The sequence below is a fragment of the Giraffa tippelskirchi genome, chromosome 5, assembly GCF_054371585.1.
Source record: "Giraffa tippelskirchi isolate mGirTip1 chromosome 5, T2T-mGirTip1v1.2.pri, whole genome shotgun sequence".
NCBI classification, from domain to species: Eukaryota; Metazoa; Chordata; class Mammalia; order Artiodactyla; family Giraffidae; genus Giraffa; species Giraffa tippelskirchi.
Genome location: NC_137279.1, coordinates 24,759,166 through 24,785,959, shown reverse-complemented (window position 1 = coordinate 24,785,959; position 26,794 = coordinate 24,759,166). Strand labels below are relative to the sequence as shown.

The 26,794-nt window shown below is 37.8% G+C and overlaps 1 protein-coding gene across 10 annotated transcripts in view; it reads left to right on the top strand.

Annotated features, from left to right (window-relative positions):
* The first annotated feature begins 1,124 nt into the window (after positions 1-1,124).
* KLHL20 (kelch like family member 20) overlaps positions 1,125-26,794 on the top strand; it is a 52,157-nt gene continuing 26,487 nt past the window's right edge. For 2 of the 10 annotated variants that reach the window (XM_081493766.1, XM_081493761.1), the window contains exons 1-3: positions 1,125-1,254; positions 2,179-2,242; positions 16,231-16,804. In XM_081493766.1, coding sequence (XP_081349892.1) covers positions 2,220-2,242; positions 16,231-16,804 — 597 coding nt within the window. In that variant the 5' untranslated portion in view covers positions 1,125-1,254; positions 2,179-2,219. Of the gene's footprint in view, positions 1,735-2,178; positions 2,243-16,230; positions 16,805-26,794 lie in introns of all 10 variants that reach the window. The other 8 variants (XM_081493767.1, XM_081493762.1, XM_081493768.1 and 5 more) reach the window with 4 other exon arrangements.

Genomic DNA, 26,794 nt, shown 5'->3' with positions numbered 1-26,794 from the left:
TGAGTCCATTTAAGGGAAGAGGAGAGAAAACTGACATTTGCTGAGTGCCTACTAAGTGCCAGACACAGAACATGATCTTCATTATAATTTACCCCTCTCAAAAATTGTGTAAAAACAGGTATTGTTTCTCTTTTACACAAAAGAAACTAGTACTTAAGAGATTAAGAAACTTGACCAAGATCACCAATCTAGTGAGTCTCAGGACTAGGATTTGAAACTACGGGTGTCTGGATCTAAAGACCATGCGTCTCCCACTACAAACTAATTAACAAAAGGTATTCTTTCCCTTTCAGAAACAACTGCAAAAATCTGTGTAGATTCCATTGTGAAGAACAGCTAAAGAAAATGTGGTTAAGTTCATGCTTAGCCTATAATAGTTATCAGGAAACCAGCAGCAGCCTTTCACTAATACTACTGATATTGTATCCTCCACCCTATCACTTGTTATTTTCTAAACATATAGTGAAAATTAGGTGGCTGTGTGCTGTGGGAAAATCAGGCAAGGGACAAATTGGAAAAAAAAAAAAATCATTTTCCTCCCTAATGCTAAAGTGAATTCAGAGCAGTGTTTGGTGAAGTGTTTGTTATAGAATACTAAGTGAAAGGGCAAAGCTGACATAACCTTAAAATCCTGAATAAAACCCTGGTGTCTTGAAAGCTAACCTGGAAAATCAGGTCTATTTCTGATTTGTCTGAGGATCCTCAGCAGCTTGCACACAGGAGTGGCCTCACAGATATATGTCAACCACATGTAGACATGTGTCAATCATTCAACCCACAGTTAGGGAAAAGATTGTGCCAACAGGAGACGTACCACCTGCAAACAAATCACAATTCCTGGCTTTCTGTGACTCCTCCCATCTTTCTATTGACTTCTGCTGAGAAAAACAAAGGAGAAAGGAGAAGCCTTCAGTATTCACATACTGTCAGTTCAGCAATGAACTCGCACATCCTCGGGATACAAGGAACTGGGTACAAGGACAGGCAGTCTTTGAGGGGACCCAAGCCCCCAACAAAGAGTGCAGCTACTTCCTGATCCAGGCCGGAACCTCTCGGTAAAGTATGTGGGTTCCAGAGGGAACGATTTAGGAACAGGACCACTTCCTGCGGCTGAAGTGGGGCGAGGAGTGGGGAGGAAATAGCTGGAGGAGCGGCATCCTTCTTGCTGTAGCTGAGGCAGAGAAGGAGCCAGAGAGGAGGCGGCGGGCGGAGGAGGCATAGGAAGCTAAGGCAGAGAAGAAAGTGTCGGAGCCGGTAGGTTAGCAGTCTTAGAGCAGAGGACAGTGGACAGCGCCCAGGACTCGCTTTGCAAATCTGTGGTCCCAAATTGCGGGGTTGTCCATTGGGTAGGGGCCGTGCTTCGCCCGCCACCTGTCAGTGGGCACCGAGAAGGGGCTGTTGGGGCACTGGGGCACTGCGGGGCACCAGACGGCGTTCAAGCGGGCTGCAGCCCTGCCCCGGAGCCACGGAAGGTGCTGCGCTGTTTTGCCTGAGGGCGTGAGGTTCCGCACTCTGGACAGCTTCCCTAGACAGAGGTTGGAATCTGGGGGGAAGGAAGTGGATACTGTGCGTCCCACCTAACCCTGGGGACCAGCGAGATCTTGCCAGGTGGGTGGTGGACATCGTTTCGGGAACTGAGGGAAGGGCTGGTAAAGAGAATGTTAGAATTGGAGCCGTAGTTTCTCTGCCCTGTTCTGTCTGGACTGTCGGAAACGGAGTTGTTTATTTTTAAAGGCAAGTACCTGCTCCTTCTTCTATCGCTTCGGGACAGGTTACCAGCTTTCAGATCCGTTGTTAAGCCAGCGTGTTCCCTACCCGATCCATCATGCTAGTATTGCTGTAGGTATCTGGTGAATACTCTGTAGGTATCGTTCATAGTGCGGTCAAAGTTAAATGTCTCGGGAGTACTTTTTGGAGGGAGACAAGAGTAGCCTGGCAATCGGGACTGTTTGGCGCACTTTCCCTCATCTTTACGTGTAATCGTTTTAGCATTCAGAGTAAGGATGGTCATCTTAAAGGGACTAGGTAAGGGTTATGAGTGTGCATCTGTAAAAGGCCTGTCGTGTAATATAATAGGATATAAAATTCTTTATCACTGAACGAAATCATTGTAAAGAGATTGTTACTGGAAAGATCAGAAATAGTTTTTATTAAGTTACTGCTTTTCTGTTGTCTTAGGTTCGGCTTTAGAGTGTGGTGAAGGGTACTTTTCATGGTGCATGGAAGGAAAGCCAATGCGCAGGTAGGCATTTAGGAAGAAATCCTTCAGTTTCACTAAGTGAAATTCACATAATAATCCAGGGTTTCATTTAAAAAATTTTTTAAAGCTTTTCAAATCTTACCAAATTCAGCTTGGAACTAATGATTATTGTTCTAAAATAAATCAAAAGTAATGTCAGAAATTAATAGTTTTTTAAATAGAGTAAAATATAAAAGTTAAATTTATAAAGAGTGCTAGGAGGTTTATGTAGTTAATATTTCAACATTTTTATATGGTAATTTTTTGTGGTAATCGTTAAATTTACTATAATACTATATAAGTTGATTATGGTCTTCAATTCCCTATAGAATGTAGAGGTTTCTTTTGCCATATAAGACTAATGATTACTTATAATACACTGTATTGAATGTCTGATTATGGTTTTGGTTATTTTATTGATGTTCAATGTACATTTGTTCTATTAATTAAAATAGCTGCATAGCAGGGAAGCTTGTTCGAGGACTAAAAAAGGTATTGGACGTAATAACTTAGTCCATAGAAAAATAGAACAATGTATGGGAAAATATAGACAATTATAGGCCTTCTTAACCCTAGACTTTAGTAATGCTTTTTCTCAATCTGTTCTAACAAATAAGACTCGAATCTTTATTGAAAATCACCACAGTTCTAGTCCTTCATTTTTAAAACTCATTTTACATTTATTTAACTGTATTTAATCCTTTTTGTTTAACATCAAAAATAAGTATATCTAGCAGACCCTTGTAAGAGAAGAAACATTTTGTGATGGGGTATCACTTAGAACCAGAAGGAATAACTATAATATAAATATTTTTTCCAAATCTGTGAATGATTTATTGATTCATCTTGACCTAGTCACCTTCGTTGTGTCACCTTTGCTAGAAGTCACCTTCACTAGAAGTCATCCCAGTTTATTTCTCTAATGTACCTGACCAGGAGATTGGGAATTAATGAATGCTTGAAAATGATTTGAGATCTCCAGATATAAAGGTTTTATGGATATAAAATCATAGTACACTTAATCTTATTTGTATCTTACTCTAAAGTAGAAATAATATTTGACTGCAAGTACATGAAGACATTAACAACATGTATATTAAATGCTTTGTCACTTCAGCTTATAACATGGTTGCAAAACCACTGATGGCTTCTCATCTCAGCTGCCATAAATGTCATATGTAATTGTTAAAATAGGAACTTATTATTTTTTAAAAAGAGAAGGCAGCATGGGGACGTTTTTAGTTTATCAGTAATTCTTGTATAAAATATTTACTTAATCACTCATACCTACTCTTTTTTCTGTCTTGCTTTATTATGTAAAATTGCCAGTTGTTTAAAATCATGTTGGAGAATTCTGGTGCCATTAATTGTTAAGTTACTTTTCTTTTTTCATCACCATCACTTGGCCAGACCCTGGCCTGTCATTGCTCCCAGGTTTTACTTTTACCTGCTACCCGTGTTAAGTCGTGGTCACACTTCCCTACCCTTTCCTTATTGGGCTGTCATTCTTGCTGCCAGCAACCCAGAAAGCAGTCTCTGGAAAGTAAGGTTGGGTTTATGCTTACCAGCTATTGGAGAAGCTTTGAATGAGAAATCACTGTTTATATTGAATGCATGTTCATTCTCTCTGCTACAGTGGAGGCTCTTTTAGTCTCATGTGTCTTCTGTATCTTTGTATCCCTGGCACCTGGTGATCACTGAATAATTGTTTGAATGACTGAATAGCTGAAGTACCTACAAACTTTTCCCATGAGGGGAAAACAAACTACAAACAGGAAAAGATTGCAAAATCATTGTTAGGATATTCTGATACTTAATCATAAAGTTTTATGAAACCAATTAGCATTTTGTTAGCAAAGCTTCATCGCATTCATTTATTTAACTAGCCATTATGTGCAAATGCTACAGAATTTCAAAGATAAAATAGGATATTCAATGAAACTTAAGTGTCCCAGTGCTGATTGTAGCTCCCAATTTTCCTCTCCAGAGGACCACTTGAAAGCAATTTCTTATGTATTCTCTTATAGTATTGTAATGCATATACAGGCATATATAGACTATCTCCTCTTTTTAAAAAACACTGATGTTCGCATATCATGCACATTTTTCTCTGTTTTTTTTTCACTTCACATATTATCTTGTAAATTATGACAAATACATTTAGACCCACCTGTTACCTGTAGGTACTGTTAACCAGTCCCTTCGAGAGACATTTAAGTTATTTTATGGTTTGCTGTTACAACCAGTTCTTCTATGAATATCCTTGTATGTGGTTTATGACCAGTTGTGTAACTATAAAGTAAATTCTTAGATATAAAATTCCCCAAAGAGTATGTGCATTTTAAAACTTTGAATTAACAATTCCAATCCTGAGAAATTATACCTGTCTGCAGTCTCACCAACAGTGTGACTGTTTCCCAAGATATTTTTTTTAATCATTGATATAACTTAGAGACACTAAAATATTTTGCAGTGTAATTCTTCCATCTTAAATATAGGAAACTGAGCCTGATTTTATTATGAATTGGTTTATTCACTCATCAAACATTTATATCGTACTTGTTCTATGTTTGTATACTGCATATCTGACGGAAAGACATGTAAATAGATACTATAATGCATCATGAAGGATTTTAATAGAGATGTACACCTCTGCTTTGTAGAGATGAAGAAAGCTTCACAGAGGTGGTGATATTTGAGCTGGATCTTCTAGAAAGGATAAGAATTTGTTTTAAAGTAAAGAATATACTTTAAAGGATAAGAAGGGAGATAGTAAAATATGCCACAAACAGAAGGAACAGCTGTGCCCCAAAAACAAGACCCCAAGATCTGAAAGTGTATGACATGTATAGAATGGTAAGTATATCTGGAGTGTAGAGTATATGAGGGAGGAAGAAGGGAAAGGAAGGTAGGGGAAAAAAGCATGAAAACTGAGGCTACAACCATTGGAAAGAGTCTATACCCTTTAGGTATTTAAGAGCCAATGAATGTTGTTACAATTGAGATTTGTTATTTGGGCTGATATTTAAGAAGATAGGATGTGGACTAGAAAGAGGGAAGAAAGGATGGCAAAAAATACTAATTTAAAGGAGTTTGTGGGAAATTCTCTGGTGGTCCAGAAGTTAGGGCTCTGCACTTTCACTGCTGAGGGCTTGGGTTCAGTCCCTGCTTGGGGAACTAATCCCACAAGCTGTGCAGCAATGAAGAAAAAAAGAATCTGTGGTAGTTTAGATGAAAGCTGATGAGAGCCTGAAGTAGATCTATGGCAGTAGGGATTGAGAGAAGAGTTTGGAATTGAAAGTTTGTTTAATAGTAAAATCAAAAGGATTTGGTGAATATAGAGTGAGGAAAAGGTAATGATACAAGCAACTCCAAAGATCTCAGGTTAGTGCTGCCATAATGCAATAAAAAATACAGGAAGAGGAACAGGCTTCACTAAGCCAAGAATAGATTCTCTCTTATGTTCTTTAGATTATTATGTCTAGGAAACAGCCAGGCAGAGATAGCCAGCATATAATTGGAATATGGGTCTATAGGAGAAGAATGGTTTGAAAATTGTGAGTCATCAGTATGCAGAAGATTCTTGAAGTTGTATGTGTGAATGAGAGTATAACAGAAAAGGAGGATGCCAAAAACAGAATCCTAGGGAGTACCAGGGGTGTTTCAGGCGGGGCCTAAGATGAAAACCCAGTGAAGGTTCATAAGTGGGTAAGAAGCTTTAGATTCTTTGGGTCTTGTTTTATTTAATTGTATCTAGAGTTTTTATTGACAGTGTTCACTAATGGTGAAGATCAGATGAGTTCCTTGAGTTCTACATCAAAAGGCAAATCCCGTTCAGATCTCGTCTTTAGAATTTCAATTTATTCTAGTCAGTCTAAAATGTATGCTTCAAAATAAATTATAAGATACACCAGCTTGATTTGGCTCTTTCTTGGTGTGACATGCACTGTAGGTTGGCTTGCTCAATACATATTCCTTTCCTCCTTCTACTGTTTAGACACAAGAAAAATAAATGTTATACTTTATATCTTTAATATTATTTTCATTTGGGGATGGCTTATGTAACACAGTATGGGACTTCTCTGGTGGCTCACTGGTAAAGTAACCACCCGCCAATGCAGAAGACACAAGTTCCATCCCTGGATTGGGAAGATCCCCTGGAGAAGGAAATTGTAACCCGTTCCAGTATTCTTACCTGGAAAATCACATGGACGGAAGAACCTGGCAGGCTACAGTCCAGGAGGTCGCAAAAGAGTCGGAAATGACTTAGCGACTAAATAAGAACAACATGTAACCCAGTGCTGCCAATGAGATGTCAGTGGAAGTTGCTGAGAGGTATCCTAGGAAGATTTGTTTTTCTGACATAAAGGGAGAAACCAGCTTGTTTGCATGACCAATTGCCCTTCCTCCATCTTGCCTTGATTGCTGGGCCAAGGCACCTAGTGCTGACCCTTGTTTCATCCAGTAAACAGTGATGAAATGTCTTAGAATTGAAGTATTCATGACCTATTTTCAGATTAAGGAATTAACAGCCTGGCTTTCTGGTATGGAATCAGGTCTGGAATGTAGTGCCTACTGGATGCTCTTCTAATAAGCAGCACTGGAGCCTTGAGATGTTATTTCTGTTTTAAGGATTTATATGCACAAATCTCTAGCTCTCCCTATCCAGGTGTGCTTAGGACTTTAAATGAAGGTCACTTCAGCTGAATCTTTTAAGAGCAGGCAGTGTTAGTCACTCAGTTGCATCCAACTCTTTACGACCCCATTGACTGTAGCCCGCCAGGCTCCTTTGTCCATAGAATTCTCTAGGCAAGAATGCTGGAGTGGGTTGCTATTCCCTTCTCCAGGGGATCTTCCTGACCCAGGGATCGAACCCGGGTCTCCTGCATTGCAAGCAAATTCTTTACCATTTGAGTCACTGGGGAAGCCCCAAGAGAGGTAGTCTGTGTCCAAATTAAGACAAATTTTTGAAGTATAAAAGGAGAGATGCTTGTTTAGTAGATAGGGAGCACAATTCCAAGCTAAAGAAAGAGTCTGCAGGTCTTAGTACTAAGAGATAAAACTTCATTATAAATGCCCTGGAAGATTGTTTTTTAAAACTTTTTATTGTGCTTGATTTCAAATTATCATAGACACTTACAGAAAATGACTCTTTCCTCAATTAAGACTTACTTTTGAAGTAGATCTGAGGAAGAAGTGCCATGATAGCTTTGCAACTTAAGTTGACTCACACATTTTCGATATGTGGAAAGGCCTTTTTTGAATGTACTTTTTGTTTAGTTGCTCAGTCATGACCAACTCTATGGCCCTATGGACGATAGCCCGCCAGGCTTCTCTGCCCATGGAATTTTCCAGGGAAGAATATTGGAGCAGGTTGCCATTTCCTTCTCCAGGTGATGTTCCCTCCCAGGGATTGAACCTATGTCTCTTGGGTCTCCTGCATTGGCAGGCAGATTCATTACCACTAGTGCTACCTGGGAAGTGGTGTAGAGAGGTACTAAAGCTGTAACATTCCTTTAGTAAAAATGAAGAATATTTAAAATATTTTACTTGTTCTTTGGTTTATGTTTTCTACAAGCACATTACTTGATTCTTCTATCATTTAAGGAGATTTTTATATTCATGGGAATGACCCATCCATTTACTTAGCCTGCATTTCCTTAACCTCCTAAAAATTCTTGGGAATTTCACCTTCACTCACTTCAAAAATTCATTCCTACTCTCACTCAGAAAGGCTGTCTCTGAAATCGTTAAGTCCTAATAACTTGTTTTCTGACTGTAACCTCTTTAATGCTCACTCCATCTGTTCTTTGACCTAGTCATAATCAACACGGCTTTTGTCTCTTGTGTTTTTACACAGTTTACTCCTACAACCACTTCAACCATTTTCTGGCCACTACTCATTCAACTCTTGAGTATGTCCATAGCATTTCTCAATTCTAGATTAATGCAGGCATTTATATTCTCTAATTTGGGCTGTAGATTGTTGCTGGATAAAACCAGCCACAGGGAATTCATGCTACTGTAGTCAGAGTCTTTAATATCATTGAGCCAACAGTGTTATCCAAAGTCAGTGCTTACTTATTCCCCACAGTAGTTATTTCACATCCTTACCCATTCTCATGACCCTCTTAGCACTCCTTTCAGTAGCAGCAAGTGATCTGTTCCCTCAACTCCTACTTCACACAAAAAATAGAGGCCATCAGGTATGAACTTCCTCCGGCTTCTGACACCTCCTTACCCAGAAATATCTATCCGTTTCTGCACTGTGTCCTCCCACTCCTTCCCCCTGATCTCTTATGGGGAACCCTTCTTCCTTTTATCTATGATCCATCCTTCTGTATTTCTTTATATTCCACTGTTCAAGAATTTTGCCCCATCATTTATTCTCTCCCTCTTTACATATATTTTAAAACTTCTCCCTCCTTCTGCTTCTTTGCATCAATATATAATCGTTTTCCTGCTATTACTCTTTTTAAGTAGACGTAGTACTTTATGTCTCTTTTCACAGCCAAGCTTCTTTCTAGAAATACTGCATACTCATTGTTGCTTTCTTTGCCTTCATTGAGCACTGCCATCGAATACCTCAGATTTCTACTGAAAGTTCAGGGATAATGAAAGAAGCCATAGAAGTTCTTAGCCATTCAACATTTTTTCACTGGCTGTTTCTGTCCTTAAATCACAACCTGCCACCATTTTTAACCAGTCTTCATTTCTTTTGCTTTCTGTTTTTTTTTTAAATTAATTAATTAATTTTAATTGGAGGCTAATTACTTTACAATATTGTAGTGAGTTTTGCCATACATTGACATGAATCAGCCATGGGTGTACATGTGTTCCCCATCCTGAACCCCCCTCCCACCTCCCTCCCCATCCCATCCCTCAGGGTCATCCCAGTGCACCGGCCCTGAGCACCCTGTCTCATGCATTGAACCTGGACTGGCAATCTGTTTCACATAAGATAATATACATGTTTCAGTGCTATTCTCTCAAATCATCCCACCCTTGCCTTTTCCCACAGCATCCAAAAGTCTGTTCTTTACATCTGTGTCTCTTTTGCTGTCTCGCATACAGGGTCATCGTTACCATCTTTTTAAATTCCATATATATGTGTTAATATACTGTATTGGTGTTTTTCTTTCTGACTTACTTCACTCTGTATAATAGGCTCCAGTTTCATCCACCTCATTAGAACTGATTCAAATGCATTCTTTTTAATAGCTGAGTAATATTCCATTGTATATATGTACCACAGCTTTCTTATCCATTCATCTGCCGATGGACATCTAGGTTGCTTCCATGTCCTGGCTATTGTAAACAGTGCTGCGATGAACATTGGGGTACACATAGCTCTTTCATTCTGGTTTCCTCGGTGTGTATGCCCAGTAGTGGGATTGCTGGGTTGTATGGCAGTTCTTTTTGTTTTAGTTCTTTCTCCCCCTAAAACTTTCTCCCTTTGAAATTACCGTTACTTTATTATACTGAGTAGTTTGGTTCTCTTTGTTACAATCTTGATACCTCTAGTGCTGTGTGCTCAGTTGCTTTAGTCATGTCTAACTCTTTGTGACTCCATGGACTGTAGCCTTCCAGGCTCCTCTGTCCATGGGATTTTCCTGGCAAGAATAAAAAACAGAGACTAAAAAACAAAGTCCTCATATATCTTTTAGATAGTTCATATAAGTGCATGGCATAACTTCATGTAAGACAGAGAGTGGTGGGGACTGTGTGAACTTAAGAGTCCAAGCCCTCCTAATGATATTTAAATTCAATTTAAATTTCAAAACATAAGAAACCAAAAAGTACTGCAAGTGAAGGACATCTAATGATCATTCCAAGGGGCTGTCACCTTGCATTTTGTAATTTAAAGGCCTAAACAGATGTTTTTTAAAAGCACCATCTGTCTCTGAAGTAAATGTTGCCCATTCCCACAGAATGTGAAAGAATAATTGCTGCTGCTGCTGCTAAGTCGCTTCAGTCATGTCCGACTCTGTGCGACCCCATAGACGGCAGCCCACCAGGCTCTGCCGTCCCTGGGATCCTCCAGGCAAGAACACTGGAGTGGGTTGCCATTTCCTTCTCCAGTGCATGAAAGGGAAAAGTGAAAGTGAAGTCGCTCAGTCGTGTCCGACTCTTCGCAACCCTACGGACTGCAGCCTACCAGGCTCCTCCGTCCATGGGAGTTTCCAGGCAAGAGTACTGGAGTGGGTTGCCATTGCCTTCTCCAAAAGAATAATTGAAAAAAATTTAATAACAGCTTTTTTGTTCCCATTGTATATAGAAATTCAAGTGTAGGAATTATTTCTTAAAATGATTTCATATATAATGTCTGATGCCTGTTTACAGAATTTTTTAGATTTACTGACACTTTGGTAAATATGAATCCTTATTGTTTTATTTTATATGTTTGACAGTGACTTTGCTGTTACTTTTTTTCTCTTTATAGCTGCATTTTGAATCATTACTTTTTTCACATTGTTTTTTCCTTTCATCTTAGGTCAACATTCTTTTTGTAAAAACTGACAGCTTCCACTAAGAAATTTTATTTATTAGTCAAATTTATTAGCCAGTTATTAATCAAACTTTAATTTATGTTAAAATAACTGCTTGCTAAATGCAGACTCTGGAACCATACCCTCAGAGATTTTGATTCTCTAGGCCCTCTTAATAATCTGTGTTTTTACCAAGCACCCTCACATAGCTGGTATTAGAGAAATAATGTTAACAGCCCAATAGGAATTGGGCAAGCCACTGTGAAGAAAGAGTATCTAGTCTTCTTCCAACATTTTACTTCATTTAAAAGAAAAGATGCAAATTCAAACCATACTTCTAAATTTACCAATACCATTTTTAGAAAATCAGATAATAATGAAGCAAGAGTCTCTATAACATACAGAAGTAGTTGGCCAGTCAAAGCAAGGGTTATTTTCTATATTCAAGTTGGTTAGTAAATTTAGAATATGTGGCTAATTTCACATTTTAACTACTGTTTTTGGTATCAGAAAGTTTGGGGTTGGAATTAACAGTTTCTTGACTCAAGCTGGCTTAATCAATATAGCAGTCTTTTATTTGCATAACAAGAAGGCCAGAAGTAAGGTGGGCTCCATGGTTGGTCAATGCATGACTTGATAGTACCATCTTGGACCCAAGTTTTCTCTGTGTCTCCAGTGTAACCTCTTCAATATTAGCTTCATCCTAACCTAAAATTGCAAGAGAATTCTGGCTTCATCCTTAGAGCTGGGTACATGATCAGCTTCCCTTGAAGTACATGGCTGGTAAAGAACAAACTAAGGTTATGTTAAGGTTTGAGAGAGTTGATGGTAAATATGCCATTTACAGACTTTATCTTGAAGTTCTACTTTTCATAAGTGTTTAGTGAATACAAAGTCTGCTAAACTTATTGACAAATTTTATACCCTTTTAGTTTCAGAAAGACTGACTCTTTCCTAGAATTGGCAGTCCTTTTGTGGGAGAAGGCAAAAGCTCTATTTGGTCTCCATAGTTTGTTAACTGTGGATAGAATCCAGAAAAATCCTTCCACTTAGCTTCTTCAACCTTAAGACACATGTAGATTAGTCTTGCAAATTAAGTTAATAAAAATACTATTTGAGTTCAATTTCTTTATTTAATATATTATACATATATTTATTGTAATATCCTTAATTCACTATTGGGATAGAAATCCACAGATTGAGAAACTAAATAGTTTGAGATCCTCTGGTTTCTCTAGATGAATTTTCACTTGGACAGTCAGGCTTGCTCCCCCAAACCTTTAATTAAAAGCTTTCCTAAGTAAAAAAAAAAAAAAAAGATACAAATGAATTTATTTATAAAACAGAAATTGACTCACAGACATAGAAAACAAAGTTATGGTTACCAAAGGGGATAACTGGGGGCGGAGGATCAGGTGAGAGGTATAAATTAGAAGTTTAAGATAAACATATACACTTAACTATATTTAAAATAAGCAATAAGGACCTACTGTATGGCACAGGGAAATATATTCACTATCTTATAATAAACTATAATGGAAAATAATCTGAAAAAGAACATATAGGTATGTGAATCTACAAATACATATACGTGTGTGTATGTACAACTGAATCACCTTGCTGTATACGTGTTAATTGCTCAGTCCTGTATGACTCTTTGTGAGCCCATGGACTATAGCCCACCAGGCTCCTCCCTCCATGGAATATTCCAGGCAAGCGTACTGGAGTGGGTTGCCATTTCCTTCTTCAGGGGATCTTCCCAACCCAGGGATCGAATCCTGTCTCCTGTCTGAGCCACCAGGGAAGCCCACTTTGCTCTATACCTGAAACTAACACAACATTGTAAATTAACTATACTTCAGTTTTTTAAAAATGGTTTTAAAAAAAGCTTTCCTAGGGCACTTTCCTCTTTTGGGAGCAGTTCACACTTCAGTTTATCACCCCATCCCTCAAATCACTAGAATACTTAATCTGTCAGAATCCAAACAAAGGTATGAATACAGATGTGACAAGGTGTGAACGCAATCTATTTCTAGGATGCTTATTATAATTTCCCTTCAAAGTTGCCCAGAAAAACGTATGTATGGCGAGTGTTGAAGGTGGGGAGCATTTTTGCCAGTAGAAGTTTTTGGAGGTGATGAGAATGATGCAGGATGCGGGCTGAGCGGTTTTTTTGTTTTTTGTTTTTAAAGTAAATGTTTACAAAAACAAATAGCAGAACCACAGAAGAAATGACAATGTATAGAATTAATTATAACTTCTAGAATTAAATATAACTTCTCAGAAGATTTACAGTGAGGTACCTCTCACAGTCTCGGTGATCCCTGTGCTTGCTCCTAAAAGAGCAGCATACTCTAGCATGTGTACACTGCATGTGGCAGCATGCTTGCTTTTTTCCCCCTCTAAGAACAACAGTCATGTAAACCAGATTGCCAAGATCATTTCCATTTCAAATGCTCCATCCAATTGACCAAAACAGTTCAGGGTAAAGCACTGACTGTGGAGTCAGAGTACCTGTTAATACATTTAGACGAATCGCAACACTGTCACTTTCCTTGTGAGGTAAGTGCAATTATTCCCATGTTACAAATGATGAACTTGAGGATCAGAGAAGTTAAACAATTTGCCCGAGATTATACCTTGTAAATGATGGAACTAAGGTTTGAATCTATGTTTGCCTGGCTACAGACTAGGCATTCTTTCAAGAGAACTAGACGAGAAAGTTTAGAGGGTATAGTTTATTTTGGCAGGAAGAAAAGTTGAATTCATTTGACAACTATTTAATGAGCACTAGATCCAGGTGTTGAGGTATAACATTGAGCAAAAGAGAACAAAGGCTTTGTTTTCATGGAGCTTATGCTCTGTTTGGGAGAGAAAGCCAATGCATTTTATCAGGAAATAATTACTTAAGAAGAAAAATTGAGCATGGTAAAGGGTATAGGGTAGTAGAGAGATGTTTTCTTGTGTAAGGTGGTCTGATAAGTTGACACGTGAACAGAGATCTAAAAGAAGTAAGGGAATGAGCTCTGCAGATATTTGGGGAGGAACCTTTCAGGAAGAACGATTAAGGCTCTGAAGCAAGAAAGGCCTTGGTGTGTCCCAGAAGCAGCAAGGAAGTCTGTGTGACTAGAGAACCACGAGCAAGGGGAGAGTGGAAGATGAATTCAGAGAGTTCACTTGGGGAGGAATCATACTGAAGTTCGTAAGCTCTACACGCTTTGTTTTTTACTATGGGTGTTTAAAAGATTTTGAGCAGAGGAATGGTACAATATGAATTTTCTAAAGGATTGTTTTGGTTGTTTAGAGAAGAGAATATAAATCAGCAAAGGTGAAAGCAGGCAGATCATGTAGGCAGCTATTATCATATAAAGAAGTGTGAAGAGAGCCTGAAATTAGGGTGTGTGTTCAGTTGCTCATTTGTGTCCAGCTTTTTGCAACCCCGTGGACTGTAGTCCACCAGGCTCCTCTGTCTATGGGATTTCCCAGGCAAGAATACTAGAGTGCGTTGCTGTTTCCTTCTCCAGAGGATCTTCCCAACCCAGGGATCAGGAATTAGGATGAGATTAGTCGAAAATGAAGAGAAATAGTTGGATTCTAGGTATTGGATGTCAGAATTGGCTGATGGCTTGCATTTGAGGGTATGTGGAAGGAAAAGGGCTCTAAAATGTTTGACCTGAGCAACTAGAACAATGAAATTTCTTTAATTGATCTGGGAAGACTAGAGGAGAGACATGTACTTGGGTGAAAGTAGTCAAGGAGTCAAGGAATCAGTTTTAGTATTTGAGATATATTGAGTTTGAGTGGTTTGGGGACATCCATATGGGTCTGAATTGAGAACTTACCGAGGTAGGAGTTAAGAATCCTTTAGTCATTTACATACGGGCAATGGAAACCATGAGATTAAATGTACTTCTCAAGAATGTGTATAGAGAGCATAGAAAACAGAACTTTTGAGAATGACCACATTTAAGAGAATTCCTTCCAAGTTTGCAAACCAGACAGTTGATAACAGTATAGAAATTCCTGATTATTAAAACTCTGAATCCACGGTAATACAATTATAACAGCATTTTTTGCATATCATTTTTAAGTAGATATGTAGAAATTAGCTTCCATGTTGTACTTGGGTGAAATAAAAAATTGTTTATATCTGAGTTCAGCAGTACCATCTTTGTGTACATAATTAAGATTGCAACAAAACCTCTTTAATTTCAACATACAATGTTAGTGTTCTAATTGGAATTTTTGAATTGGTCTTGTCTTTAATGGTGGTTCTTTTTTAAAGCTGGAGTGCACCACTGTTAACCTCGTGATTTATTCTTTCAGCATCTACTACAAATGACACCAATAAAGTACTGTGGCTAAAGGCTCTTTTGGTTGTTTATATGGGTGGTAAAAATTATTTTTTAACTGCTCAGCTTTCAGTTTCAGTTTTAAATTGTCAGGCATAAATAGTGCTGTTTCTACTAGATATCAGGGATTATGAATAGTTTGTACTGTAGAATACAGTTACCTGTAGGCTGAGGCCAAGCACAGAAAGATTAAATTTATAAGTGCTTTGGAAAAACAGATTGCAAAGAACTGAATGTAGTTGCTTCTTCCTAAAATGTTCTTTTATAATCTCCTCTCCTTTCCAGGGGTTTCTCTCAACGCTCTAGTGTTTTATTATATTGTAGGTCTTGTCGGTGCTACAGTTTTAGAGGTAGTAAACTAATACTGTCCCTTGTGGACCAGATATTAAACTATCTCAGTACAGTCATAGATGATTAGTTTCTGAGACTAACTTTAGGCTGACCTAAAACCCAGTGATCAGGACACCAGTGTCCTACCTCCCTTTTAAATAACCTGATACCGTTGAACGAATTGCACATCAGAAGACTGCCTAGTAAGTATAGAATCAGAAACAGGAGTATAGTGATCTGAAGCATGTGTGCAGCATATTTCACCTAAACTCTGGAAAAATCCAATGTAATATTCCCACTTCACACACACACACACATACACACAAATACATAACCCTTGTAGTAACTGAGAGCTTATGCCAGTCAGGTCTATGTTCCAGTATAAACAAATACTTCATAGTATGATTTTGCCTTTCTGAATCATATTTTTTATCCTGGTTACCCTTTTTCTGGCTATTCATGTATATCTCCTTGTTCTAGACAATTAGGTTTCATGATTGCCTCTTTATATTCCTTTGAATTTTCCTTAGTCCATAGCTAAATGCTTTGTAAACTATGAAAAATAGTAAATATTTGTCAAAATCATAGTTACCATCTTAACTGAGGGGCACAGATTATCTTTTTTCTCCATGTTGATACAGTGTGATGGTTATGAAAATCCAAATATTTTCGTTCTAATTATTTGTCAATAATTTGTTTGTCACATTTACTTAGTAAATTAACACCTGAATCTCTGCATATGAAATACAAATGAAATGCGGGAATGAGCTTCTAAAAATATTGCCATCTTCTTTTCTCTCTCCTACCCCCATTCCTGTAGGTGTACCAACATTCGGCCAGGAGAGACTGGAATGGATGTAACAAGCCGCTGCACCCTTGGAGACCCCAACAAATTGCCAGAAGGGGTTCCCCAACCTGCCCGCATGCCCTATATCTCAGACAAGCACCCTCGACAAACCTTGGAAGTGATTAACCTTCTGAGAAAACACCGGGAGCTATGCGATGTGGTGCTAGTTGTGGGCGCTAAGAAGATATATGCCCATCGAGTCATTTTGTCAGCCTGTAGTCCCTACTTCCGAGCTATGTTTACAGGAGAATTGGCAGAGAGCCGTCAGACGGAAGTAGTGATCCGGGACATAGATGAGAGGGCTATGGAACTGCTGATAGACTTTGCATATACCTCCCAGATAACTGTGGAAGAGGGCAACGTTCAAACCCTTCTGCCAGCTGCTTGCCTCCTCCAGCTGGCAGAAATACAAGAAGCCTGTTGTGAATTCTTGAAGAGACAATTAGATCCTTCTAACTGCCTGGGCATTCGGGCTTTTGCTGACACACATTCATGTCGTGAGTTGCTAAGGATAGCAGACAAGTTCACTCAACATAATTTTCAAGAGGTGAGTTGTACTTGGTGGTTTGAATGCATCCACAATGTATTTGTTAGGAGAACAATATAGTATATCAGATTATTTGGTGAACTAATAATCAGAAAAATGAAATTACATGTTACCAAAGAATTTATTAAACCTGTTATTCTTCATTAATTCATTCATTTAATAAATATCTGTGAAGCTACTATACTTCCACCACTGTGCTTGGGAACAGAAGCTACAGTAGTGAACAAGATGCCTAGAGTGTCTGTTCTAGTGGAGAATTATAATCTGTCACAGAAGACAGCTACTGAATTCATAATTACATAAATAATTAATTAGAGTTAATGGGTGCTACAAAGAAGCCCTGGATAATTTAACAATGTATTACAGAGAGATTTAACTTGGGTTCTGCAACAGTTCATCCAAGATTCTGAGACATGAAAAAGCATAACAAGTATGAGGAACTGAAAGAAACCCAGTGAGATCCAGAGAGCAATAAAGGATGTTACATAATAATTTTACAGAAGGAACAGGGCCAGATCACATTGGAGTTAATAGACCATGTTAGGAATTTGAAATTTGATCTTAAGACCAACAGAAAACCATTAAAGGATTTTAAGTAAAGGAATGGCATGTCCATTTTATTCTTTAGTATCACTCTTCTTTCCAACAGGATACGTCCAGTGAATGGATCCAGGATTTAAAAAATACAAAATGAAACCATGAAAATAGTAGAAGATGACACAAAACAGTTCCTTTAAATCTTGAAGAGGCCTTTCTCATTGACTAACCCAGAAAGCATAAAAGAAAATATTGATAGATTTGACTATATAAATATTTTAAAATTTTGCATGGTAAAACAATAATGAGACAAAAAATTTAAGACAAACTAAGGGAAAATATTTGTAACTCATGTTACAGATGATATCTCCTTAATACATCAAGAGCTCCTTATTGGTCAATAACCTAGCCCAATGACCTAAAAATGGGTAGTAAACAAGAAGTTCAGATTGCCCTTAAACATATGAAAATCTGCTCAGGTTTGTTCATAATAACTGAAACATGAATTAAAACTACACCAAAGTACTATTTTTTATCTATCAGATACAAATTTGTAATCTACCAGATTACAAATATCCGGAAGTTTGGTTACACAGCCTGTTAACAAGAACATGGAGAAATAGCTAATTGCTAGTGTAAGTATAAACTGATACAACCCCTCTGAAAGGAAACTGAGCAGTATATCAAAATTACACACATTTTGCTCATGCTCTTTGTCTTGGCAATCCCATTTCTGGGAATCTGTACTACAAATGTAATGGAGAGGGAAACAGCGTGAGGAGGAATAACCATGGGTTCCATTTTAGATATATTCAGTTTGAGACACCTGTGAAATATCTACGTAGAGATATTGAGCAAGTCACTGTTTATATCAGTCTGTAACTCGGAAAAGAGATTAGGCTGAGATTAAAATTTAGTAGTTATCAACATAGTAATGTCTGCAATGCAGGAGATGTGAGTTCAATTCCTGGGTAGGGAAGATCCCCTGGAGAAGGAAATGGCAACCCACTCCATTATTCTTGCCAGGAAAATCCCTTGGACAGAGGAACCTGGCAGGCTACAATCTATGGGATCACAAGAATCAGACATGATTGAGCGACTTGAGCACAACCCAACAACAAAGTAATGAAGTTATAATAGTTAAAATGTGTCTTAGCCCTTTTTAGGCAGGATATAACCCTGAAGCCATAAAAGAAAAGACTGATAAGTTTGACTGTATATAAATTTAAAACTTTTATAACAACTTCAGTTCAGTCACTCAGTCATATCCGACTCTTTGCGACCCCATGAACCGCAGCACGCCAGGCCTCCCTGTCCATCACCAACTCCTGGAGTCTACCCAAACCCATGTCCGTTGAGCCACTGATGCCATCCAACCATCTCATCCTCTGTCATCCCCTTCTTCTCCTGCCCTCAATCTTTCCCAGCATCAGGGTCTTTTCAAATGAGTCAGCTCTTCGCATCAGGTGGCCAAAGTATTGGAGTTTCAGCTTCAACATCAGTCCTTCCAATGGACATCCAGGACTGATTTAGGATGGACTGGTTGGATCTTCTTACAGTCCAAGGGACTCGCAAGAGTCTTTTCCAACACCACAGTTCAAAAGCATCAATTCTTCAGCACTCAGCTTTCTTTATAGTCCAACTCTCACATCCATACATGACTACTGGAAAAACCATAGCCTTGACTAGATGGACCTTTGTTAACAAAGGAATGTCTCTGCTTTTTGATATGCTGTCTAGGTTGGTCATAACTTTCCTTCCAAGGAGTAAGTGTCTTTTAATTTCATGACTGCAATCACTATCTGCGGTGATTTTGGAGCCCCCAAAAGTAAGCCACTGTTCCCACTGTTTCTCTATCTATTTGCCACGAAGTGATGGGACCAGATGCCGTGATCTTAGTTTTCTGAATGTTCAGCTTTAAGCCAACTTTTTCACTCTCCTCATTCACTTTCATCAAGAGGCTCTTTAGTTCTCCACTTTCTGCCATAAGGGTGGTGTCATCTGCATATTTCAGGTTATTGATATTTCTCCCGGCAATCTTGATTCCAGCTTGTGCTTCTTTCAGCCCAGCATTTCTCATCATGTACTCTGCATATAAGTTAAATAAGCAGGGTGACAATATACAGCCTTGACGTACTCCTTTTCCTATTTGGAACCAGTCTGTTGTTCATGTCCAGTTCTAACTGTTGCCTCCTGACCTGCATACAGATTTCTCAAGAGGCAGGTCAGGTGGTATGGTATTCCCATCTCTTTCAGAATTTTCCACAGTTTATTGTGATCCACCCAGTCAAAGGCTTTGGCATAGTCAATAAAGCAGAAATAGATGTTTTTCTGGAACTCTCTTGCTTTTTCAATGATCCAGCAGATGTTGGCAATTTGATCTCTGGTTCCTCTGCCTGTTCTAAAACCAGCTTGAACATCTGGAAGTTCACGGTTCACGTCTTGATGAAGCGTGGCTTGGAGAATTTTGAGCATTACTAGCATGTGAGGTGAGTGCAATTGTGCAGTAGTTTGAGCATTCTTGGCATTGCCTTTCTTTGGGATTGGAATGAAAACTGACCTTTTCCAGTCCTGTGGCCACTGCTGAGTTATCCAAATTTGCTGACATACTGAGTGCAGCACTTTCACAGCATCAACTTTTAGGATTTGAAATAGCTCAGCTGGAATTCCATCACCTCCACTAGCTTTGTTCGTAGTGATGCTTCCTAAGGCCCACTTGACTTCACTTTCCAGGATGTCTTGCTCTAGGTGAGTGTGAGTGGTCACACCATCGTGATTATCTGGGTCGTGAAGATCTTTTTTGTATAGTTCTTCTGTGAATTCTTGCCTCCTCTTCTTAATATCTTCTGCTTCTGTTAGGTCCATACCATTTCTGTCCTTTATTGAGCCCATCTTTGCATGAAATGTTCCCTTAGTATCTCTAATTTTCTTGAAGAGATCTCTAGGCTTTCCCGTTCTATTGTTTTCCTCTATTTCTTTGCATTGATCACTGAGGAAGGCTTTCTTATCTCTCCTTGCTATTCTTTGGAACCCTGCATTCAAATGGGTATATCTTTCCTTTTCTCCTTTGCTTTTCACTTTGCTTCTTTTCACAAAAAGCACCATAAACAAAGTTAAAAAAATCGATGCCAATGTGATCACCTAGTAGGAGGAGAGAAAAGCCCTCAAGTTTTTCCAGTATTGAAGGATGATTAGTGAAAAAGCAATTGGCAAATAAAACTGGGAATAACTAGAATAGAGAGAGGAGAAAAACCAGCATGAGCATCATGAAATGCAAAGGCAGGGACTGTATAGGAAGGAGGATATATACACACACATACGTACATACATACACACAGTTGGCCTTCCATATCTGCTGGTTCTACATTCACAGATTGAACCAACCGTGGATCAAAAATATGAAAAAAAATTTAATAAAGTTCCCAAAGGTAACATTTGAATTTGTCAGGTGCTGGCAGTTATTTACATATCATTTGTATTGTATTAGGTATTATAATTAATCTGGAGTTGACTTAAAGTATATGGGAGGATGTGTATAAGTTACATGTAAATACTATGCCATTTTATATGAGTCTTGAGCATCTAGGAATTTTGGTATCCTGGGGATATGGAGGAAGTGGAGTGGGAAACAGTCCTGGGACCAATCTTCCTTAGATACCAAGGGAAAACTAGTTATGGTAGAACATCCAGGAAGTTTCTAAAATTCAATATTAGAATCACTGTCTTTAAGAAATGTGAAAACATTTTGAAACTAAAGACAGCAAATCGGTGTAGCTCTGAGTCCAAAAATAGATGTTTTAAGTCAGTGGTTCAGTTCAGTCACTCAGTCATGTCTGACTCTTTGCAACCCCATGGACTGCAGCATGCCAGGCTTCCCTGACTGCAGCATTCCTCGAGCTTGCTCAAACTCATGTCCGTCAAGTCGGTGATGTCATCCAACCACCTTATCTCCTGACTTCAATTGTTCCCAGCATCAGGGTCTTTTCCAAGGAGTCAGTTCTTTGCATCAGGTGGCCAAAGTATTGGAGCTTCAGGTTCAGCATCAGTCCTTTCAATGAACATTCAGGACTGATTTCCTTTAGGATTGACTGGTTTGATCAAGTCAGTGGAGGAAGGTAAAATTGTTTAATACATGTCATTAGTAAAACTGGTTATTTGGGGGGAAAATAAACTCTTTAAACAGAGGGAATTCTCAAGGGATAAATAAACCTAAAAATTTAAATTCTAAAAGTCCTAGAAGAAAGCATTACTAGGCTTAGGGTAAAAATGGCCTTTCTAGGCAGGATGTGGAGAAGGCAATGGCACCCCACTCCAGTACTCTTGCCTGGAAAATCCAGTGTACGGAGGAGCCTGGTAGGCTGCAGTCCATGGGGTCGCTAAGAATCAGACACAACTGAACGACTTCACTTTCACTTTTCCCTTTCATGCATTGGAGAAGGAAATGGCAACCCACTCCAGTGTTCTTGCCTGGAGAATCCCAGGGACGGCGGAGCCTGGTGGGCTGCTGTCTATGGGGTCGCACAGAGTCGGACACGACTGAAGTGATGTAGCAGCAGCAGCAGGCAGGATATAACCCAGAAGCCTGATAAATTTGACTGCATAAAAATTAAATGTTATTTTTCATAACAACAGTAACAAGCAAAAAGCACCTTAAACTAAATTAAATAATGCCAAACTCTGAAAACATATTCGGAGCATACATGACAGAAGAAACACTAATTATTATAAGATCATACAAACTGAATGAGAAAAACCATTTAAAAAACAGCAGAAAAATAGGCAAAGGATATGAATAAGCAATATATAAAAATATTAAATGTAAAATAAACATGGAAAGATACCATTACACATAACTAAAAAAATACGTAAAAACAACATTTCTTAACCTATCAGATTGGAAAAAATAATTTTTAAACTTTACTTGAAAAAACAATCAAAAGAAAAAAATATAAACATATAAAAAACTGTAGGAAAAAGAAGAATCTTTCACATACCCTTTACCGAGATTCATCAGTTGTTAACATTTTGCCACTTTTTCTTTATCATTTTGTCCTTATTATATAAATATTTTTCTTGCAGCAGTTTGAGGGTATGTTGCATACATCATATTCCTTTACTCCCGAACTTTTCCGTGTGTATAATCCCTTATCAGTTGTGTCATCTGCAAATATTTTTTTATTCAGTAGGTTGTTTTTTTGTTTTGTCAGTGGTTTCCTTTGCTGTGCAAAAGCTTTAAGTGTAATTAGCTCCCATGTGTTTATTTTTGCTTTTATTTCCTTTACTTTAGGAGATGGATCCAAAAAAAATATTGCTGCGATTATGTCAAAGAGTGTTCTATTGATATTTTCCTCTAGGAGTTTCATAGTATGTGGTCTTATGTTTAGGTTTTTAATCCATTTTGAAGGTTTTTTTCTATTTTTTTCAAAAGCAGCCAGTTTAATTCATAGTATTATTCATAGAACTTTTGGTGTGGGGGGGGTGTTTATTTTTTTAGTTTTTATTGAAATGTAATTGATTTATAATGTTGTGTTAGTTTTAGATGTACAACAAAGTGATTGTTATTATTATTTTACATTCTCTTCCATTATAAAAAAGATACTGAATATAGTGCTTGACAATAGGTCCTTGTTGGTTATCTATTTTATATATAGTGCGTGCTTAGTCACTTCAGTCATGTCTGACTCTCTGCAACCCCATGGACCATGGTCCGCCAGGCTCCTCTGTCCATGGGATTCTCCAGGCAAGAATACTGGAGTGGGTTGCCATTTCCTTCTCCATTTATATATAGTAGCATATGTATTTGAATCCCTACCTCCTAATTCATTTTGAGTTTACTTTTGTATATGATGTTAGAGAATGTTCTAATTTCATTCTTTTATGTAGCTGTCCAGTTTTTTCCAGCACAACTTATTAAAGAGACTGTCTTTTCTCCATTGTGTATTCTTGCCTCCTTAGTTTTGCTTAATTGACCATAAGTGTGTGGGTGTGTTTCTGGGCTTTCTGTCCTGTTCCATTGACCTATGTGTCTGTTTTGTGCCAGTGCCATACTGTTTTGATTGAGCTTCCCAGGTGGCTCAGTGGTAAAGAATCTTCCTGCTGACAGAGAAGATACGGGTTCGATCCCTGGGTCAGGAACATCCCCTGGAGAAGGAAATGGCAACCTGCTCCAGTATTCTTGCCTGGAAAATCCCATGGACAGAGGAGCTTGACTTGCTATAGTGCATAGGGTCACAAAGAGTTGGACATGACTGAGCAACTGAGCATACACACAGCGCGCGTGCGCGCGTGCACGCACACACACACACACGCACACACACACACACACACCATACTGTTTTGATTACTGTAGCTCTGTAGTATAATTTGAAGTCAGGGAGCATGATTCCTCTAGCTCTGTTCTTTCTCCAGATTGTTTTGGCTATTTGAGGTCTTTTGTGTTTCCATACAAATTTTTAAATATTTGTTCTAGTTCTGTGAAAAATGTCATTGGTCATTTGATAGGAATTGGATTGAATGTATAGATTGCCTTGGGGAGTAGAGTCATTTTAACAGTACTGATTGTTCCCATCCAAGAACACAATATATCTTTCAGTCTATTTGTGTTGTCTTCAGTTTCTTTCATCAGTATCTTATAGTTTTAAGAGCACAGGTCTTTTGCTTCTCAGGCAAGCTTATTCCTAGGTATTTTATTCTTTTTGATGTGATGATAATTGAGATTGTTTCCTTAATTTCTCCTTCTGATACTTGTTAGTTTATAGAAACGCAACAGATTTCTGTGTATTCATTTTGTATCCTGCAACTTTACTGAATTAATTGGTGAACTCTAGTAGTTTTCTGAACACATCTTTAGGATTTTCTGTGTATAGTATGTCATCTGCCAACAATGACAGTTTTATGTCTTCCTTTCCAATTTGGATCCCTTTTATTTTTCTTCTCTGGTTGCTGTGGCAAGGACTTCCAAAACTATATTGAATAAAAGTGGTGAGAGTGGTCATCCTTGTCTTATTCTTGATCTTACAGGAAATGCTTTCAACTTTTCACCATTGAAGATGATGTTAGCTATATGTTTATCATTTATACAGCTTGTATTATATGCCTGCTTTTGGGAGAGTTTTTATCATAAATGGACATTGAATTTTATCAGAAGCTTTTTTGCATCTACTGAGATGATCACATAGTTTTTGTTCTTCAGTTTGTTAATATAGTGTATCACATTGATTGATTTGCAGATGTTTGAAAACTCTTGTATCCCTAGGATAAATCTCACTTGATCATGGTGGATGATCCTTCTACTGTATTGTTGGAGTCAGTTTGCTAGTATTATTTTGTTGAGGATTTTGCGTCTTTGTTCATTGGTGATAGTAACATGTAATTTTCTTTTTTGTGTGTGATATCTTTGTCTGGTTTGGTGTCATAGTGATGATGGCTTCATAGAAGACTGCAGAAGTATTCCTCTGAAGTTTTGGGGAATAGTATAGGTATTAAGTCATCTCTAAATGTTTGGTAAAATGTTTGAAGCTATCTTGTCCTGGACTTTTGTTTGTTGGGAATTTTTTAATTACTGATTCAATTTCAGTACTGGTAATTGTTCTGTTCATTTTCTGTTTCTTCCTGGTTCAGTCTTGGGAAACTGTACCTTTCTAAGAAATTGTCCATTTCTTCTAGGTTGTACCTTTTATTGGCATGGAGTTGTTCATCACAGTCTCTGTGATCCTTTGTATTTCTGTGGTGTTGGTTTTAACTTTTCATTTTTCATTTCTGATTTTATTGATTTGGGCCCTTTCCCTTTTTTTTTCTCTTTTTTTTTAATTGAAATGTAGTTCATTTACAATTTTGTGTTATTTTATGGTGTATAACAAAGTGATTCAGTTTATATAGATAAAATGTATGATACAGCATATAAGTTTATATACATATATATGAGAGTCAGTTTTGAATATCTATATATTTGGTTATTTTTAAGATTCTCTTCCATTTTGGTTATTAAAAGATTCTGAATGTAGTTCCCTGTGCTATACTGTAGGACCTTATTGTTTGTTGTTTATCTATTTTATATATAGTAGGGTATATCTGTTAATCCTAAACTCCTAATTTATCCTTCTCTTGCCCTTCCCACTTTAGTTAACCATAAATTTGCTTTCTATGTCTGTGAGGTGAGTCTGTTTCTGTTTGGTAAATTAATTCATTTATATCATTTTTTTTTAGATTCCACATGTAAGTGGTATCATATAATATTTATCTGTCTGACTTATTTAGCTGAGTATGATAATCTCTAGGTCAACCCGTGTTGATGCAAATGGTATTATTTCATTTTTTATGGCTGAGTAATATTCCATTGTGTGTGTGTATACACACACACACACACATACACACCGTATCTTCTTTATCCATTCATCTGTTGATGGATCCTTAGGTTGTTTCCATGTCTTGGTTATTGTAAATAGTGTTGCTGTGAACCCTGTGGTGCCTGTATCTTTCTGAATTAAAGTTTTCATCTTTTCTGGATATATGCCAAGAACTGGGATTGCTTGATTGTGTGATAGCTATATCTTTAGTTTTTTAAGGAACCTCCATACTCTCCATGGTGGCCACATCAATTTACATACCCACCAACAGTGTAGGATTCCTTTTTCTCCACACTCTCTCCAGCATTTATTATTTGTAGAACTTTTGATAATGTCCATTCTGACCATTGTGAGGTGATATCCCGTTGTAGTTTTGGTTTGCATTTTTCTAATAATTAACAGTGTAGAATATCTTTTCTTATGCCTGTTGGCCATCTATGTCTTCTATGAAGAAATGTCTATTTAGATCTTCTGCCCATTTTTTGATGTGATTGCTTGTTTTTTTAATATATTGACCTATATGAGCCATTTGTGTATTTTGGAAATTAAGCCCTTGCCAACTGCATCACTTGCAAATATTTTCTCCCATTCTGTTGATTGTCTTTCTGTTTTGTTTATGGTTTTCTTTGCTGTGGAAAAGTTTATAACTTTAATTAGGTTCTACTTGTTTATTTTTGCTTTTGTCTTAGTAGACTGACCTAAGGCACCTTTGGTGCCTTATTGATTTTCTGTGTAGATTATCTGTTCATTGATGCCAGTGGGATATTAAAGTCTCCTGTTATTGTATTCCTTGCAATTTCTCCCTTTATGTCTGTTAGTATTTGTTTGACGTATTTAGGAGCTCCTATATTGTGGACTTATATTTTAACAAGTATAATATCCTTTTCTTATATTGATCTTTTTATCAATGTCTTTTTATGATGTCTTTCTTTATCTTTCTCTGTGGTCTTTGTTTTAAAGTCTATCTTATCTGGTAGGAGTACTGCTACCCCTGCTTTCTTATCATTTCCACTTGCTTGAAGTATCTTTTTTCTATCCCCTCACTTTCAGTCTGTGTGTATCTTTCATCCTAAAGTGCATCATTTGTAGGCAGCATATTTTAGGCTTT